The sequence below is a fragment of the Aythya ferina genome (assembly GCF_964211825.1).
Source record: "Aythya ferina genome assembly, chromosome: 12".
In the NCBI taxonomy this organism is placed as follows: Eukaryota; Metazoa; Chordata; class Aves; order Anseriformes; family Anatidae; genus Aythya; species Aythya ferina.
In genome coordinates, this window is record NC_140308.1 from 1,283,233 (window position 1) to 1,300,662 (window position 17,430).

Consider the following 17,430-nt stretch of genomic DNA (forward strand, 5'->3'; position numbering starts at 1 on the left):
GGGCTGGGGGACGTGGGGCCGGCCTGCCACAGGCCCCACGCCCCCGTGGTCCGTCAGGTATATAAATATAGAGGCTGTGTGTCCGTCCGTGTGTCTGTCCCTATATATATATATATGTACATCCCGGCGGGGCCGGCGCCGGGCCCTCACTTGTACCAGGACTCGCAGCGGGCAGCGCGGCGCGGCGCGGCGTTGAGGACGGCCACGCTGCGGCGGCTGGAGCAGACGACGTCGGTGACGAAGCCGCTGCAGTCGCTGCAGACGTCGCGCAGGACCGAGCCCTGGGCGTAGATGTGGGGGAATTCCTCTTCCACGCGGCGCCAGCCCGGGCCCTGCAGCGAGCTGTGGGCGCAGAGCGTGTGGTCAGCCCCCAAAAGGAGGAGGAGGAGGAGGAGGAGGCTGGGAGGAAGGCAGCGGAGGGCGCGGGGCCCTCGTGGGGTTCGGGACTCACTGGAAGGTTTCCCTCCTGCGCAGTGGCAGGGCTTTGGCCAGCAGTGATCCTGGGAGGCTCTCGAAGCCCAGTGCGTAGACGGGGATGTGAGCCAGCTTCTTGGAAGGCATCTTCATCTGCCGGGGCGTGCAGGCGTCAGGGACAGCACCCATGGGTGCCCCCTCTGCCCTAGGGCCCGGCTGGGTGGGCTCAGCCCAGCCGACCATGCCCGGTGCCTCTGTCCTGGTGTCACCCCTACCAACAGGACAGGGACGGGGACAGGGGCTGGTGGCACTGAGCCGGGCAGGTCCCTTACCTTCAGGCTGCAGGAGGTGCAGACGGACCTGGGGACACGGAGAGAGGCTGCTGAGCAAGGCCAGCACCGCGGCACCCTCCCACCACCCTCCCAGCACTGTGGCACGGCACGGCACGGTGCTCACCGCTTGCAGAAGAGGCAGGCTGAGGGCCAGGAGAAGAGGGGGAACTTGGTGCGGCAGCAGCAGCAGACCTGCGGGCACAGGCAGGGTGAGCACCAGGAGGGCAGCGTGGGGACAACCCGGCCCCCTCCAGCCCCGGCTCCCACCTTCCCCTTCTTCAGGCTGTTGTAGAGCTCCTTGCTCTGCTGGAACTTCTCCATCTCGGCCTTGACCAGCACCCTGCGCACGTTGATCATCTCCTCCACCGTGAGGGCCAGGCTCTCCACGGGGTGGCTGAACTCCTGCGGGCACAGAGGGGCCGTCACCCCGGCACGGGCACAGGGCGCCCAGCGTGGTGTGCCACAGGGGGTCCCCACGCAGCGTGCACCCCACGCTGAGCTGTGCTCGCAGCCCCAGCCCCACTGCAGGCACCCACCAGCCAGAGGTGCTTGGAGCTGCTGCTGGGGGCAGCGCTGGGGCCGTCCTCTGGCTTCTCCTCCACGGAGCCCAGGGTAGCACGGGGCGGTGCAGAGCCGTACGGCACCGGGTGGTAGCTGGCGGGGACCGAGCCTGCACGGGTGGGACACAGTGAGGACGCGGGAGGGACACTAAGGACATGCTGCTGCAGGAGACCCCTCCAGCAGGCGCCTGCTGGAGGGCACGGCAAAGCCACACTTGGTGACATGGGGACAGGGGTGCCACAGGGCACGCAGCGTATGGGGTGGGCTGGGGGGCTGGGGGCACTGACTGCAACGGGATGGAGATCCCAGTGCGGGGCTGGGCTTCTGGGGTGGCCATGGGGCGCAGGTACCTGAGCGGGGTCGGGGCTCGGGCTCCAGTGGCCCCAGCACCTCGGGTGCAGCCTGGCTGCTGCTGAGCTCGCTCTGGAACTGGGCCAGGTCCTGCTCCGAGAAGGAGCGGTCCCGCTTCATGGACAGCCCCAAGCCGGGCTCTGCGCCTGGTGAGTCCTCCTCCTGCAAGGCCACAGGGACTGCGTCACACGGAGAACCCCGTGTCCCCGTCCTCTGCCCTCCTGGCATGCGCCCCACAGCGTCCCCACCGCGTGCCCTCTCTTGCCTCGGAGATGTTCATCTCCTCCATCTCGGCCAGCGTGGGCGCCTTGAGCAGGACGCGGGGCCGCGGGCGCGGGGGCACGGTGCTGGCCTCCGGCGCGGAGAGGTCGATGCAGGAGCTGGAGGTGAGGTGGCTGGAGCAGGCGTGGGGGATGCAGGGCAGGGAGCTGTAGCCTGCAGAGGGGACCAGAGCTCAGTGCCTCTGTGCGGGGACCCGATGTGGCACTAGGGACCTGCCCCAGCTCCAGAGCATCGCCTGCAGCACAGGGGAGGCGCTGCCGGTACCTTTCTGGCCCCGGTACTGCGTCTCCACGGGCCGGAGCTTCCTCTCCTGCTTGATCTCCTCCAAAATCTTCTCGTGCAGCGTCCTCTGCTTCTGGGGCAGGGGCCGCAGCCGTCGCTCTGACGCCTGGGGGACGCAGAGCCGGGGTGCTGCAGCTTGGGGACGGGGTCCCTCAGGGCTCACGGCGAGCCCAGCCTGCGTGCTGCCGGCCACGGGGGCACTGCAGCACCACGGGGCTGGCACCCACCTGCTTGAGCGGGGGCCGGGAGCGGATGAAGTCCAGGATGAGCTCGTGGGCGTCCTTCTTCACCCGGGGCGGGATGTCGCCATCCACCTGGGAGAGGGCAGAGGGGCCGTGGGTGGTGTCAGCGCCCGGGCTGGCCCACGGCACAGCACCTGGCAGGCTGTGGGGACGTCCCCGCTGCGCTCACCATGACCTTGCGGAGCTTGTAGTTGCGCGCGCGGATGTCCTGCATGAGCATCTCGAAGGGGGTGAGCTGGTACTCGGTGGGCAGCGGGTTGAACTGCTTCTCCTGCACCTTCTTCAGCTTCACGCCGTGCCGCAGCTCCCGCATCAGCTGCACCCACAGCCGGGCCTGGCGGGAGTGGGGGGGGTCAGCACCAGCCCCACCACGGCCCCGGCCCTCAAGGCAGCTCCTGCCACACCGCCGTACCCAGTCTGTGTTGCGCAGGCTGCCCAGCTCTGCAGACGGCCTCTCCTTTGCCTCCTCATCCTCGTTCAGCTTCTGCAGCATCTGCCACGGCAGGGGGACACCGTCACCTTGCCACAGCACCCAGCACAAGGGGTGCCCGGCACGCAGCCCCCAGGTTGGCACAGCCCCGTGCACGGCAGCACCGGCGCCTCCCCGTCTCTGCGGGCAGGCAGCAGCAAAGCACCGCGCTCACCCCAGCATTTTGGGGGGGGTTCCCTGCCGGCGCTCACCTCCTTGGCATCACGGATTTTGGCCAGGAAAGCTTTGAGCTCCACGGTCTCGGCGAAGAGAGCCCGGCACACGGCCTGGTAGTGAGCTTGGGCTTCGGCAGGGTCGGCGAGGCGCGCGGCGCAGCACCGCATGGCCTGCCCGAAAGTGCGCACAGCCCGCGGCGGCCCCTCGCCGCCCTCCTCCTCCTCCTCCTGCCCCCCATAGCCCTCATCGGCCGTGCCGCAGCCGCTGTCCTCCGAGTCGCTGTTGGTCATCAGGTCGATGAGCTGCTCCAGCTGCGGGCTCAGCTCCCGCTCCTCGTTCTCGTCCAGCCCCCAGTCCAGCGCCCGGTAGATGGCGAAGCCCAAGGACTGCACCATCTGCAAGGAGACGGCAGTGCCTGTGCCACCGCAATCCCTGGCACCTCCTGAGCCCCTGTGCATGACACCCCATCTGCCAGGGCTGGCTCTGACCCCCCAGTGCACCCAGGACCCCATTACTGCAGGGCGAGGGGAGCGGGTGCCTGCGGGAGGGCACGCGCAGAGGGAAGGCATGGCCGAGCCATGGCACCGATGGGGAGCGGTGGCAGAAGGCCAGCTCACCCTGCTGGGGCCAGCGAGGAGATGTGGGGCCTGGCGAGCACCCCAGGCCCCCACGTACCTGTGCTTCAGCAGCGGGTGTCAGCAGCAGGGGCAGCTCTGGGGGAGAGAAAGGTTCAGTCACTGCAGGGCTCCCAGGCTGGGGCCAACCCACATCACCTCATGCTCCCCACCACACCTGAGCTGGGACCCCCACCCCCATCCCGAGCTGGCCCCATGGCTGGCACAGCCTCAGGGTGCTGAGCCCCCTGCCCTGGCCCCCAGCACCAGCCGATGCCCTGCCTGCCAACAGCTGGAGCCGGGAGGGAGAGGTGGCATTTTGGGTGGCACGTTGGGTAGCATCATCACCCCATTAGCACTAGGGCCAGGGGAGCAGCGTGCTCTGCACCCCCTGCACGGCCCCAGGCCCCAGCGGGGTGCGGAGGGACCGGTGGAGCACCCACAGAGTGCGCCCTGCGTGCGGTGCGCTGTGGTGACGGGCTGTGCTCAGCTGACGGCGCTAACGGCGCTCCTTTCACTGCAGAGGCGGCACGGCTGGGGCACTGTGCACACACACGGCACCGTGCACACACAGCACCACGCATACACAAGCCCTGTGCACACTCACACACACGCACAGGTCCGGGCCATAACCTCACAGGCAGTTCAGACCCCCCGGGGGAGCACGGTGGCCACAGGACGCGCAGCAGCAGTGGCTTTTGCACCGACCCCGAGGGAGGGAAGTGCCCAGATGCCCCTGGATCAGCTTTCCCCAGCAGCAGCTGCAGAGCAGAGCCACTTCCCAGGCCCAGGAGAGCGCAGGCCACCCCCGTGTCCATTACCTCTCCATTTAGCTGATCAATGCAGCAGCCCAGGGGAGAGGTGGCTCAGGCCACGTGCTGGTTGTGGCCAGATGCCCGGCCCAGCACTCATAGGGCAGGGTGAGGCCAGCTGGGATGGGAGAACATCCCACGGGACCCCGTGCCCCATCTGGACCACATCAAACACCGTGGGATTCTGTGTCCGTCCCCAAGCCCCGCTGGCAGCCCTGCAGGGGACGGCATCACATCCCGCATGGTGGCGGAGGAGCCGGCCGAGCCGGCCACGGGGAGGAAACAGAAAATCTTTTCCAGGATGTAAATCAGGGACGAAGCGCCCGCGGCTGTGGCGGGATGGCCACACCTGGAACGGCAGCGCCTGCTGCTGCCATGGCAAACGGGGCCGCTTGGGTGGTGTTTGCGCAGCGCTCACGTGCCGGCTGCTCCCTCGGGCTGTCGGGGTTGGGGCTGGGCATCCCGTGGGACGGGGACCTGGAGCTGCTCAGGCGGCTGCTGCCAGCTCACCCGGCCCATTCTGGCCCCACAACCGGGAGCAGCTGCCAAGCCACGTGCCGGTGCCCGTGCCCTACCTGCGGTGGTGCTGGGACTCACCCACAGCCCCTCGAGCACCCTGCAGCAGTGAAGGGCCTGGCTCCATCCCCCTTCATTCCCTGTTCCCCTGGGATTTTCCCTGCCCGGCTGCCGGCAGCAAGGACACGCAGTGACACCGCAGCCTCCCTGCCCGCTGCCAGCAGCGGGGACGCACAGCGGTGCCGCAGCCTCAGCCGGCCGTGAGCAAGGGCACAGGGTGACAATGAAGTGTCCCTGTGGGGCTGCGAGGCTCCCAGGAGACTCCACAAACACCGAGCACCAAAATCCATCTTGGGGCACGCAGCCGCTGGTCCGGAGCTGGGTGCGGGGCTGTCCCCACGCTGTCCCCACGCAGGGCGAGGCGGGGGCTCAGCCCTGCCCCAGCTCTGTCATTAGGCACACGGTGCTCAGCACCGCGCTGAGCCGCCTCGCAGTGCTGCTGGCACCCGGCGGTGCCTAATTACAGACCATAAACACAGCCGGCCCTGCCCAGCAGCGCCAACCGCCCGCAGGGAGGGCACGGCCATGAGTCCAAAGGTCAGGAACGGTGCTGCCCCAAAATGCCCCTTCCGGGTGCCCAGGATGGAGGGAGAGTGGGGTCTGAGCGTGCATCCCATCCCCTGGGTGTGCTGCGTGTGCGCTGAGTGCCCGTGTGCCTGCAGGTTTGTCCCCACGCCTGTCCCTGCCGTGCGTCCTGCCTGCCCTGAAGGGCTCCGTGTCCCGGGCCCTGCACCGTGGGCACCCCGCACCCCAGTGTCCCTACCCGCTGTGCCACGCACGCCCCGTGCCCCAGCAGCCTCCTCCCGGGGCAAGGTGCTGCCGGTGCCGGTGCCGCACCGGGCCTGGAGCCCCGAGCCACCGACCCTCTGCCGGTGCCAGTACCCGCGGTGCCGATGCTGGAACCGACCCGGTGCCGGGACAGAGGCTTGGGGTGCGCACCCCCCTCCACCCCCCGCCTCACCGGGGCCTGTTGGTCCCGGTTTACCGGTTGCCAACCCCCCACCCCGGGGTGCCCTCCAACCCCCCGCCTCCCACGGAGCCCACCGTGTCCCGCAGCGGTGCCATCCCTCTCCCCATCCCTCTCCCCACCCCCTCCCTGCCTCCCGCTGCCGGTTCCCTCTCCCCGCTCCCGTTCCCCCCCCCCCCAAGCTTCCAACGGGGCTCGGTCCTCCCCCCCCCTTCCCCGCAGCACCCCCTACCGGTCCCGGGGCTCCCTCCCCTCGTTCCCTTCTCACCGGGCGGCGGTGCCGGGAGCCCCACGGTCCCGTCGGCTCGGAGGCGGATGTCTGCGGTGCGGGGGGGCGCGGCGGGGGCGGCGGCGGCGGCGCGGCAGCCCTGGAAGCAGAGCGCCCACGCCTGCTCCTCGTTCAGCGGCTGCTCGTAGCACTTCAGCACCTCCTCCAGGGACAGCTCCCGCGGGGCCCCGCCACCGGCCCGCGCCATCGCCCCATCCCCGCGCCCCCGCCGCCGCCGCCGCCGCCGCCGCCGCCGCCGACCTCCGCCGCACGGGCGGGGCGGGAGGGGCGGAGGTGTTTGGGGGGTGGGGGGGGGGAGCGGCTCGGCTCGGCCCCGCTCGGCTCGGAGCTGCGCCGCCCCCGTTGCCGGCTCCTCCCTCGTCGCCACCGCCCGGGGCGCGCGGTGCTGCGGGGGCTCGGTGCGGTGCGGTTTGGTATAGCTCGGTGCGGCTCGGTTCAGCACGGCTCGGTACGGCCCCGCAAGCTGCCGGGGTGCAAGGATCGGCGGCGAGAGGCGGGGCTGGGCGCAGGGTGCGTGCAAGGTGCAAGGGCGCAGGGTGCGCGGCGCGGAGCGCGCAGGGTGCGCAAGGGCGCAGGGCGCACGCAGGGTGCGCAGCATGCGGGGTGCGGGGTGGATGCGGGGCGCAGCTGGGTGCACAGCGCAGTGCAGAGGATGCAGCTGCATGCAGGGTGCTGGGCGCAGCTGGGTGCAGGGCGCAGGGTGCATGGCACAGCTGCACACAGGGTGCAGGACACAGTGGGGTGTAGGGTGCAGGGTGCGTGAGTGCAGGCAGGGTGCATGGGGAAGGGTGCAGGGTGCAGGGCACGTGGCTTTGTGCAGGCTGCGGGGCCCACAGCGGGGTGCAGGGTGTGGAGCAGAGCCGTGGGACAGCCCCACCACAGGGCTGTGTGGTATGGAATGATTCCTGCCGCCTGGAAGGTCTGCTGGGGCCACCTCAGAGGTCAGGCACGGCCACGACTCAGGGCTCAGCCTCAGACCCGAGGCATGGAAGCCACGAGCTCCTCGGGGGCCATCCCACATCACGATGCGCAGCGAGCTAGGAAGGTGGCTGCAAGGACACACGGAGCCCCTGGGAGCCCCTGGGAGCGCTCAGAGCCAGGAGGTCTCCTGGGGAAGTGTCCCCGTGGGCTCTGTGCAGCCCCGCATCGCCTGCAGGAGCAGGGACCCCGCCAGCGTATGGGGCTGGGGCTGAAAACCAGCAACCCGAGCACCGGAGCAGGGAGGACCAGAGGCAGCATTTCTGGGGTGTCTGCGGGCTGCATCCTCTGGAAGAGGCCTGGGGGCAAAGGCAGGCAGCGCGCCAGCAGCCGGCAGCATGGTGCACTGCTGTTTTGGCATGGCCAGGAGCAGCAGAAGCCAGCTGAAGGCACTGAGGTGGGTCCTTGGGATGTCTTGCAGAGCTGATGTCCCGTGGGAGCATGGCAGGGGGTACACCCACAGAGGCTGGCATGGCTCGGTGCCCGCAGCAGAGCAGGGAGCAGATGGCCTGCCGTGAAAGGTCAGGCAGCAAAATGAAGCTTGTCATTACGAGCTTCCCATTTGCATGATGCACAAAACCCACCTCAGCTCCATTAAGCCATGAGCAGGAACTGTGGCCACTGGGGCCACCCGTCTGTCCCTCATGGCCAAAGGGCTGCCCTGGGGCACCGTGGATGGGACTGTGCCTGCAGTGCCGTGGCTTGGCTGAGCGAGAGGCTTCCAGCTAGGGGAGAATTCCCTCCTGGACACCCCGAGCAGCATCAGCTCCATCTTTTGGGTAAGGAAATGGCAGAGCTGAGCTGTTGAGGAAGGCACGGCTGGGAAGTGCAGCCCTGCCTGCTGCAGTGCCCTGGGGCCGGGGAGGCAGGAGGACGGATGCAGATCATCTGTGCACCCCTGGGATTGCCCAAATGCACCATCAGCTGGGCCAGGATTTGGGGAGCACGGTGGTGGCTGCCTCCCCCCTGGGGCCACCACACTCGCTGCCATCCTGACTGCCCCTGCAGCTCGGCCACAAAGCCCCAGGAGCCACAGGGACGGGGAGCCGAGGCAGGACGGAGCTCCAGCTGCATCAGGAAGGAAAATGCAGCAGATCTTGGCCGTGATGCCCGTGTCTGCGTCTCGCTTTCTGCTCAAACGAGTGCGATTTGAATGTGACATTCACCCTGTCATCAGCCGGCTTTGTAGCCTGCTTTGGCAGTGATGGCAGAGGGAGGAAACCCAAGCGCGCTGCCCGGCGTGGGCCAAGCCGGCTGCTGGCTCTCCTGCTCCCCAGGACCTGCTGCTGCCTCCGGACACAGCCAGGGCGGCACCGCCGGGGCCGGGTGCGGGCCTTTGGAGGCAGCGATAACCCAGCCGGCAGGATTCGTGGGAGCGCATTTGAATTATAAAGCTCACAGCCCTTCGCTTTGGGTGAAACTGTAATTAATGTGAAATCAAGATATAATTAAAAGCTACCGCCTTGGAAAAAAATCAAACAAAAGCCAAGCGTGTATGTGCATAGGGGACATTTAATTAAAAATGAAAGAAATAGGGGAAAAAAAATGAACAGGTTGGGAAAAGGTTGCAAATCACTGCAGGAGCGTCAGATTTCCCCACTTCCCACCCCCCTGCGCGTCGAAGCGTGACGAGTGGCAGCGTGGCGGGGCTGGGACACAGGGCAGAGCTGTGCACAGTGTTTGTTTTCAGGTAATACACTGCCTGGGTTTCCTTTGTCGTATGCAAAAAATTTCCTTGAACAGCCCCAGGAAGTCGAGATGACTGCGCACAGCTCCTGTGGGGCTAGATGCACGTATTCAGCTTCCTTGGCTGCTGCACTGGGCTCAGGACCGTGAAGGGAGGGAGTGCTTGGCGAGGTGCTGTGCTCTTGGGGCGTACTGGCCTCAGATGTGGCCGGACTTGGACGTGCCTGAGCTCAAGGGGAGCTCCCTGGCATTGCCACCTCAAGTACAACCCTTGGCTGCACCTCCTCTCACCTTTTTGGGAGGTTTCTCGTCACTTTGGCCCTTTGATGTGGTGTTTTTGCCCAGTTTCCTGACGGTGCAGGATGTAGTGGCCTGCTGACTGCTCTCAGGCATTCTGGCACCCCAAAATTCCCATGCTAACCCCTTATTGAACCCCAGTCCTCACTCCTGATCAAAGCAGCCAGGGGCTGTGAGCGCTGGAGGCCAGTCCTGTCCCCAGGCACCACCGAGGTGTGGATGGATGAGCCTGTTGCCCTGGGCAAGCATGGCTCATAGGCATGATGCTGAACAGATCGGGACGGATTCCACAAAGCTCCCACCCGCAGGGGCAGTTTTATCACAGAGGTCTCCAGTACGACCGAGTTTCACCTTCCCCTTGCCTGGACACAACCAAGGGGTGGACATGAGGCCCCCAAGCTGCTCGCCCTGCAGCTGAGGAAGATTTCCCCACAGAGGCAGGTCCCTGGGTGGGATCCATGCCCTCAGAGCAGCTTGACATGGCCCAGCAGCGCAGCGGGATGTGCCCTGGGGCAGGAGGAGAGCCTGGCCAGGGACGCTCCCTCGGCAGGGTCTGGCTGATGGCGCTGCAAAGGCAGGGATGTTGAATCACGGCGCGCTTGTTAAGGCTCCATTTCCTTTCTAGACTATTCTTCATTAATATTTCAATTAAAACCAATCCTCCGAGCAGACCACATTAACTCAGGATACCTCACAGATAGTGCACCGAGGGATTAAATATAGCGAGAGCCGCTCTTCGCAGGCTGGCAAACCTGCGAGGCTGCAGCAGCCTGCCAGGGATGCTGGTAAGGGAGAAGTTTTCTGTTTGATTCACACGTTGGGGGATGACCTCCCTGACCGAGAGCGTGACAGGGACATTGTGCCACCTCCTGCACTGTGGCAGGGGGAAGGAGAGGCTGGAGGGCTGGGGCTGGCACAGCAAGCACAGGGCCACAGCCCCAGCGCTACTGGGAAGGGATTTCAGCTCTGGCGGTGAGGACTGTGGGGTCAGTCCCTCGTGGGACCAGTGCTGCCCTAAAAGCATCCCAGGGTCGATTCCAGCACAGGGCGCTGAACGCCTGCAGCCAGCAGGTGAGACCCTGGGGTGAATTTCCACCTTCCCTGGGCAATGCTTGTGTTCCACACACAGTGAGCTGTTTTTGTTTCACACACAGTGAGCTGTCACCCCCTGCTCTGTACCCTCGGCAGCCACAGGTACCCATGGCAGCAGTGACAGTCCCACACAGGACCCTAAAGCACCCACCACCTCACGCCACCCCGCCCTCCCCAACATGGCGGCCTCCTGCCGCCGCCACTACCAAGATGGCGGGCGGGAGGGCGGGCGGGACCACGCCTCTTCCAGCCAATAGGCGAAGGGAGCGCCTGGGCGGGCAGCCAATGGTGGCGCGGAGCGGGCGGGTTGGTTTGGCGGGCAGCGGCTGGGCGCCGCCATGATGGCGGGCGCGGGCGGGAGCGAGCTGAGGGCGCTGCTGGGTGGGTGCGGGTCGGGGCCGCCCTGGCGCTCGGGGGAGAGGGCTGGGGGCGTCCTCTGTGCCCGACAGCTCGCCCCTTATCTGGTTTAGGGCTCCCTGGGGCTCCAGGCAGCCCTGTCCTAGCCCCTTGGGTGTCCCCAGCCCTTCAGGTGCTGTCTGCTCCCCTCAGGAGCTGCTCGCAGAGCCCTGAGGTGGAGGTGTCCTGAGGTGGGGGTGTCTGGTAAAATTTGGCTTGGGCAAGGCCAAGGCCAACGGCGCAGTGCCTGGCGGCCTTGGCTGCACTGGGCTCCTCATGCCAGTGTGTGCTGAAGGCTGCAGGCTTCATGGGCCTTGCTGCCCTGTGCTGTGTGTGAAATGTCCTGCTTGGTTTCTGCCCACTGAGGGTCTGCCCAGGGCCCTCTCGGCGCTGTCAGCGATGTGTGGTGGGGCAGCGGGGTGGGAGAGGGAGATTGCCTCATCAGCGGGGGCCAGAGCACGCTTTGGTTTTAAAATAAACCCAAACTTCTCAGCAGGGAGAGCCAGGAAACGAAGAAGCACCTTTGGGAGCGGAGCAGAGCTCTGTCAAGCAGCTCTGCGGCTTCTGGACCGCCATCAGAACCTGAACGACCTCCTCCTGGAGGTAGGAGCGGGGCAGGGACCTCGGGAGATGCCTGCTGGAGAGGGATTTCCATCAGGGTCATTCCCAGGGCAGCTGTGAAATGTCCCAGGAACGCATTTTTCATGATAAGTGAAAAGGAAAAAACAGCACTGTGGACGTAAGCTGAAGCTTAGAGGTCTGCTTTGCAGAAATTAGACCTTTTTTTTGTTATTGTTATAGGCTAAAAATGGTCAAGCATGGGACAAATGGATAAATGGAAATCCAGCACCTGTCTGGGTGCCAGAATTGCCTTTTTGTGTGTATAGGGGGAAAAAAAGCTGGAGAGGCTATTAGATTTTCTGAATTACCAACCATTTCTGACTAACGTGACTTTCTTTATGAAGACATGTTTGATTTGTCTGCATACGTGCTTAAGCCAAGATTCTATCTTGGCCATGTTCTACCATCTCCTCCCACACTAGAGAAAGTTTTTGGTTTTGGTAACTGGAGTAGGCAATTCCAATACTTCCCATGGTTCAGCCACAAGAATGTTTCTTTCTCTAGAGAATGTGTGTCTTTATTTAAAAGCAGATAATAAGGGGAGGGGTGATTTAGCTATAAAAGGATGCAAAGTTTTGCTGTGTTCATCGAATATTTATGACACTGTAACTGCACAGACAAGATTTCTGGTGCTGATCTGTTGGGTAACTATGGACAAGGAACTTTGACATGTTTCTCGCTTTCTCTGAATAAAAGGAATGTATTTATATCTTGCAAGGTGCCTTAAAATCCATGGTTTACCATGACTGTGCAGGAGCATGGTGTTAATTTCGTGTCAATTGCTCCAGCCCCATAGAATGCCAGAGCTGCTAATTATGCTTTGGAGGGAATATATTTGTAAAAGTGTGTAATAGACATCCAAGACTGTTAATGTTTTTGTTTTGTGTGCAGGTGGAAGATTTAGTCAAGCCAGCTGGAGAGAGTGGCAAAGAGCAACAGGAAGCATTGTCAGAATCGTTTATTGGTGAGCAAAATAACATTGGTTGCAGACATGGAAAAGAACTTCACTTATAAATTTGTCTGTTAAATGCAATCCTGATTTTACTTCCTTCGCACTGTTCTGGTCTCCCATTCAGCTGCTTGTATCTTACTTGTTCAGTGAATGACACCCTTGGCAAGGTCTGATTTTCAAATATTTTGATTATTCTAAAGTGTTCCTGTGAGTCTTGCAAGATTAAAATACAAAATTCTACTTAGCAGGGATTTTCCATTTCTATGCTTGTTATGCCATCGTTTTATGTGTGGTAAAGGAGTGATGCATGGAAATATAAATGACTTGCCCAGTACAACAAATGATATTGGTGCTGGAAGGAGTTTTAAGACCTGGGATTCCTCTGTTCACAGTCATGTATTCATGCACTGATTTATACTGCATGATGTCAGGTTTCTGCATTGTGGGGTTTTGGTTTTAGTCTCTGTTCTGCAGGAACAGGCATCAAGATTGGGTGTCCCTGCAGCAGTCTTGGCAGCCAAAAACGCTGTTACCAACATTGAGCAGATCTGTCAGCCTTCTGCAAGCCCCTCTCAAATACCACTGCTGAACTTGGACCAGAGAGTAAGCAAAAAGCCTTACATGTAGCTTATTAAGAAATCAGTATTTGTGTGTCTGAAATGCTCATAGAAATATGGCACTCTTCTGTACAGGAAAGGAGCTACTTTTTGACACCTTGGAAGTGAAGTTTCCTGTCTGTTACTAGAGTATCTCTAAGCAGGCCCTATATTGTCACCTCTAGTGTGTTCCCTGGTGTGGCTTGGTCTCTTTTATCCGTAGTTCCATCTTTATCAGTCTCAGTTTGCAGCGTAGCGAGGTATGGTGATGGTCTTCTGTACAAAATCTGTGCCAGGACTGCTGGCTCACCTCGCCTCTGAGTAGCTGTCAGGTGCCAGTGCTGTCAGCTCGGCTGCCTTTGACTCAGCCTTGAGAAGAAAGGTGTGGGCCTTCCCCATGAATTCTCTCCACCATTCAAATCTTTGAAAACAGAAAGCAAGGGGAAAAAAAAAAAGTTATTTTTGTAAGAATGTGTTATTTACGAGGGAAATAATTTCTGCTTAATTTTTGGGGTGATTCCAGGAGAGACTGTCTTGCTTGCTTCAAACAGTCAAGGATTTGTTGGTGAACAACGTGTTCAGTCGCTCACACTTCTGTCAAGAAATATGGAAAATGCAGGTAAGAACTCACAAAGAAAGGTTGCTGTCACAAGCCATTTAGATTTCATCTGTGGAATCGGGTAGTGTGCTTGCAACCCTCTTTTCCAGCGAAGGGCAGGGATAGCTGTAACCTGGAGTGATGCTCTGATCTGTGTTCCGTTTTCTTTGGTGTTTCTTGTAATCTATGGTAGCCTTGCCATTGCTTGTCCCTGCTTGTGGTCAGCTGTGGTCTTGAATTTCTCCTAAGAACGTCTGTGTTGTTGTCTGTTCTGCTTAATTACCTCTGTGGCAAGATTTGCTTTATTTTTGACGAGGGCTTTACAGAGGTTTGGAAGAATCATTAAAACTGTGCTGAGTTCTGCTGAGAAACTGCCACACAAGAAAGTTGGCAGCGTCTTGGTGATCGAGGTTTTTGGGGAGCCAGGCAGGCAGGTTGCCTCTCTGAAGGAGATTTTAATCCGTTTCCATTTGTACAGAGCACTTCTGGGTTTCTGTAGCTTTTAGAAGCAAGGAAGGGCACGGCAAATGTGGCATCTGGAGTTACAGCACAGATAGTGGGATTAAACTCGTCCAGGGTGACACTGCAGCTAATACAAGCTTTGGAGGGATCATTTTCTCTCTTATTTAGCTTCACTCCTTACTGTTTTCAATGAAATCTGCTGATAACTGTCCGTCAGGTGGTGCATAGGCTTGCTGCTCAGGTCACCGCAGACTCGCAGCTGGCTGTGGGGTGTCACAGCCCCAGGGGTCCTTCGTGCACTTCGCCAGCAATGCTCAGCGGGTCTCTGGCATTCTGGTTCTCTGCTCTGTTTGTATGGGAATTGTGATAAGCCTGAGTGAGTTTGTACAGCAAATGGCTTGAGAGAAATACGAGAGCAGATAACAGGTTGCGTTGCTTCACAAATGTGTTGGCTTGATTTCATTTGTGTGGTTTGTTTTGTGAAGATAAATGGTGCTCTAAACAGAGTAAGGGACTTTTTGTGAGCAGGACAATCTTAGTTGCTTGCTGCTCTGCTGGGAAAGAAGGAAGAGACTGATCCCCCTGGATAAAGAGGCACGCTCTAGTCTCAAATATCCATTCACAGGCTGAAAATAGAATCCTGTGAATTTTATGGGCTGATTAAAATCTCCTTGTTCTCAGGTAGACATGGAGACCAAGTGCTGCTATGTAATTGAGATCGTTACAGTAAAGGATTAGGCTGTTGACAAACTATGTGGGCGAGTTGGGGGTCATGCTAAGAAGCAGCTACCAGTCTCTGCAGAAGGCTAGTGGGATTTATCTTCCGAATGCCTTGCATGCTCAAAGACTGCTCAGGCGGTGCTTGGTTTTCCTCCATACCCATGGGCCTGTCTTCTTGTAGAGCTGCAGAATCTCTTTCTGCAGTCTCCTCTTGGGAATTGGATTTGAGAGCAGCAAACCTGCTCCACAGAAACTACCAAAGAGTTACGAGACTGAGTGATAATTCTCCAAGATGGTTCTGAATTAACAGGGCTCAAAATGTAGTACTACCCCCTGTTTTATGGGATAGCCACTGCTCTTTTGGATATGCAAAATCAGGATTATTCCGGGGGGACAAAGGTGGGTGAATTTATGAATGGAACACAGAATTGGTAACTCTGAATGAACGAAGTTTAGTTTCCTTTTTTCTGTATAGGTTACCTTATCAAAACGTTGTTGTTAAGTGTGAAATGTGCACTGGGACCTAATTGTGCCATTCCTGCTAGGACCTTCCAGTGCTGGAAGCTGTGTGGCACCTGCACAGAGGCAACATCATTGGACTGGGAGAGCTGCTGGAGAGGTGAGCAGAGGTTTATAGGTTTGCAGATATATTTAATCTCTTAAAGCCTATTGAAATCTAATCGGGGATTAGACATGAGTATTCTGGACTATGAATATAGTCAGATGCTTGCAGGTGATCAGATTAGCAGGATTTAAGAAGTTACCCAGGATTTGAGAGGTTACTCTGGGTTAATTAGCACAGTTCAGGCCACGGTGGCTGCTTGTCTGATGGCTGCCCAGGCAATTGGGGTGCGAAGCAAACGGGTGGGTGAGAAGCACCACTGCAGCCCGTGCTGCCTGATGTTTATTTCACTGTTTCACTGGCACAGCAGGCAGGTACCACACCGTGTGGGGAAGGATGCGGTAACCCAGCTCTTTAGGATCATCTGGCCATGCCGTGAGAGCTACTTTGGAAACTCTGGTGTAGCCAGTGAAAATTAGTGCTGCTCTTGGTGAGAGGTCTTGCTGCACATAAACTGCGTGCTTCTGTCATCTCAACGCCAGTGTTGCAATAAAGTGAGGCAGAGTTAATCTCTGGGGAATAGTTGTTCTAAGAATTTATTTATTTTTCCCAATACAGAGCTTACTCTTTCAGAACCTCAGGATGTTTTCTTATGGTGTCAAAGGAATATTACAACAATCTTTGATACAGCCTTTGATGCCAATTTACTTGTCTGTTAATGAGACAGGAAGAAAAGCCTTCAGTGCTTCCTGTGCTTTAAGGAAACCAAAGAGAGAGAGCTTGATTTTTATATTTTTTGGAAAGCATTTTTACCCAAATATCTTAGAAATCAGAACTAAAATCTTGTAAAAGAAGTTTTAAAATTGCAGTACCTTAATGTAAGATATGATTAATACTTGAACACACAATTTCACACACATTTTTTCTTATCTTACTATGAAGCAAATAAAGTTCTTGTTGACTTTTACAATGAAAAGAAGTGAACTGCCTCATGTAGTGCAGATGTCTCTTGCCTAAGTCCAAGGGGATGGTGGGGCAAAAACCAAACATCGCAAAGCGTAGAGGGGATTGAACTGAACGTGCTTTTGTTTGTTCTCAGCAATCCTGACGCCCCTGCTGTGGTGGAGTGGCTGTGCAGCAGCCTTTGTGCTCTGTGTGAGCAGGCGGAGGAGCCCTCGCAGGACGCGGAGCTCGCTGGGAGCGTTCTCTCAGGCAAGGCACTGAGCTGGGCACTGCAAAGTGGGGTCCCACTGCTGGCCTGCAGCACAGGCCTGCAAGTCAGAAGCTGGGGGTGTGAGAATGTGGACTGTGCTTTGCATTTTCTTACCTTCTTTCAATGAGGGAAGTATATTTGGTGAATTTACCAATTCTTTCCTGAAAAAGATTGCTTGGAGTGCTGTAGCCTGGCCTTTTGGCCGGTGCAGTGGCTCAGGTACAATTCACCTGAGTTCTGCGATGGTAAAAGGGTGTGACACCTGTAAGCAGCATGGTCTTTACAATCCTTGACATTTCTGTGCTGCGTGTCATTGATTGTTCTCGGTCCTTTTTGCCCGAGAGCAATTTTAGTCCAAGAAAAAAAGAGTGTTGGCAGTCTTGCTGACTGTGCTGTTCAGCGGGTGATGTCTTTCAGCCACCAGTCCCCCTGGGGGACTGAGACAGGAAGGCAGAAGGGCAAGAGGTTTTTATCGTAAGGGGATGCTGAAACACTCATTCCTTCCTGACTTGCAGACTTTGCGATCACGTTTCTTCAGAATGGCTTTCAGCAAACGTCAGAGCTGGGAAGGAGGTGTGAATTCAAGAAGGTCCCGAATGTAAGGACAAAATGAAACTTTAAAGATAACTGTTTAAAAAAAGTACTTGCATTTCATATGTCTCTGCATTTATGAGTGATTTCTTTAAATCTGAGCTTAGAGCAACAAAGAAAAGGCAATGGTCCATTTACTGGAGTGTCTAAGGAAGAAATGGTGAAAGCAGAGACCTTTGTAAAGAGACTTTCTCCTAGGTGACTTGTCAGAGGCTTTTTAGCTTCCTTGGGTTCACCTCGATTGCCCTTTTTTTTCCGTTTGTATATGAAGCATGGAAAATGCTTGCCTGTCTGCCTG

At 58.9% G+C, this 17,430-nt stretch overlaps 2 protein-coding genes across 6 annotated transcripts in view; one reads left to right on the top strand and one right to left on the bottom strand.

The window, feature by feature from the left end:
- Positions 1-12: 12 nt before the first annotated feature.
- Positions 13-8,807, bottom strand: SPIRE2 (spire type actin nucleation factor 2). Its single transcript, XM_084533033.1, has 15 exons — positions 6,348-8,807; positions 3,786-3,823; positions 3,146-3,505; positions 2,877-2,957; positions 2,634-2,798; positions 2,450-2,536; positions 2,205-2,328; positions 1,924-2,093; positions 1,658-1,820; positions 1,283-1,416; positions 1,014-1,148; positions 871-938; positions 747-774; positions 452-567; positions 13-342 (listed from the first exon to the last, which is right to left on the bottom strand). The coding sequence occupies exons 1-15, from the start codon at positions 7,387-7,389 to the stop codon at positions 147-149; spliced, it is 2,907 nt and encodes a 968-aa protein (XP_084389159.1). The 5' UTR covers positions 7,390-8,807; the 3' UTR covers positions 13-146.
- Positions 8,808-10,747: 1,940 nt separating this feature from the next.
- FANCA (FA complementation group A) overlaps positions 10,748-17,430 on the top strand; it is a 34,656-nt gene continuing 27,973 nt past the window's right edge. Inside the window, exons 1-8 of one of the 5 annotated variants that reach the window (XM_084533029.1) lie at positions 10,748-10,802; positions 11,314-11,420; positions 12,330-12,402; positions 12,851-12,993; positions 13,510-13,605; positions 15,312-15,385; positions 16,428-16,540; positions 17,057-17,139. In XM_084533029.1, the coding sequence (XP_084389155.1) occupies positions 10,760-10,802; positions 11,314-11,420; positions 12,330-12,402; positions 12,851-12,993; positions 13,510-13,605; positions 15,312-15,385; positions 16,428-16,540; positions 17,057-17,139 (732 nt within the window). In that variant the 5' untranslated portion in view covers positions 10,748-10,759. Of the gene's footprint in view, positions 10,803-10,973; positions 10,993-11,310; positions 11,421-12,329; positions 12,403-12,850; positions 12,994-13,509; positions 13,606-15,311; positions 15,386-16,427; positions 16,541-17,056; positions 17,140-17,430 lie in introns of those variants that run through there. The other 4 variants (XM_084533028.1, XM_084533030.1, XM_084533031.1 and 1 more) reach the window with 4 other exon arrangements.

Coding starts and splice junctions, on each gene's coding strand:
- SPIRE2 (XM_084533033.1), bottom strand. CDS start 7,389: ATGTGGGATGGCCCCCGAGGAGCTCGTGGCTTCCATGCCTCGGGTCTG. Junction 3,506..3,785: donor CACCCGCTGCTGAAGCACAG/GTACGTGGGGGC, acceptor GTCTCCTTGCAG/ATGGTGCAGTCCTTGGGCTT. Junction 2,329..2,449: donor CCCGGCCCCCGCTCAAGCAG/GTGGGTGCCAGC, acceptor TGCGTCCCCCAG/GCGTCAGAGCGACGGCTGCG.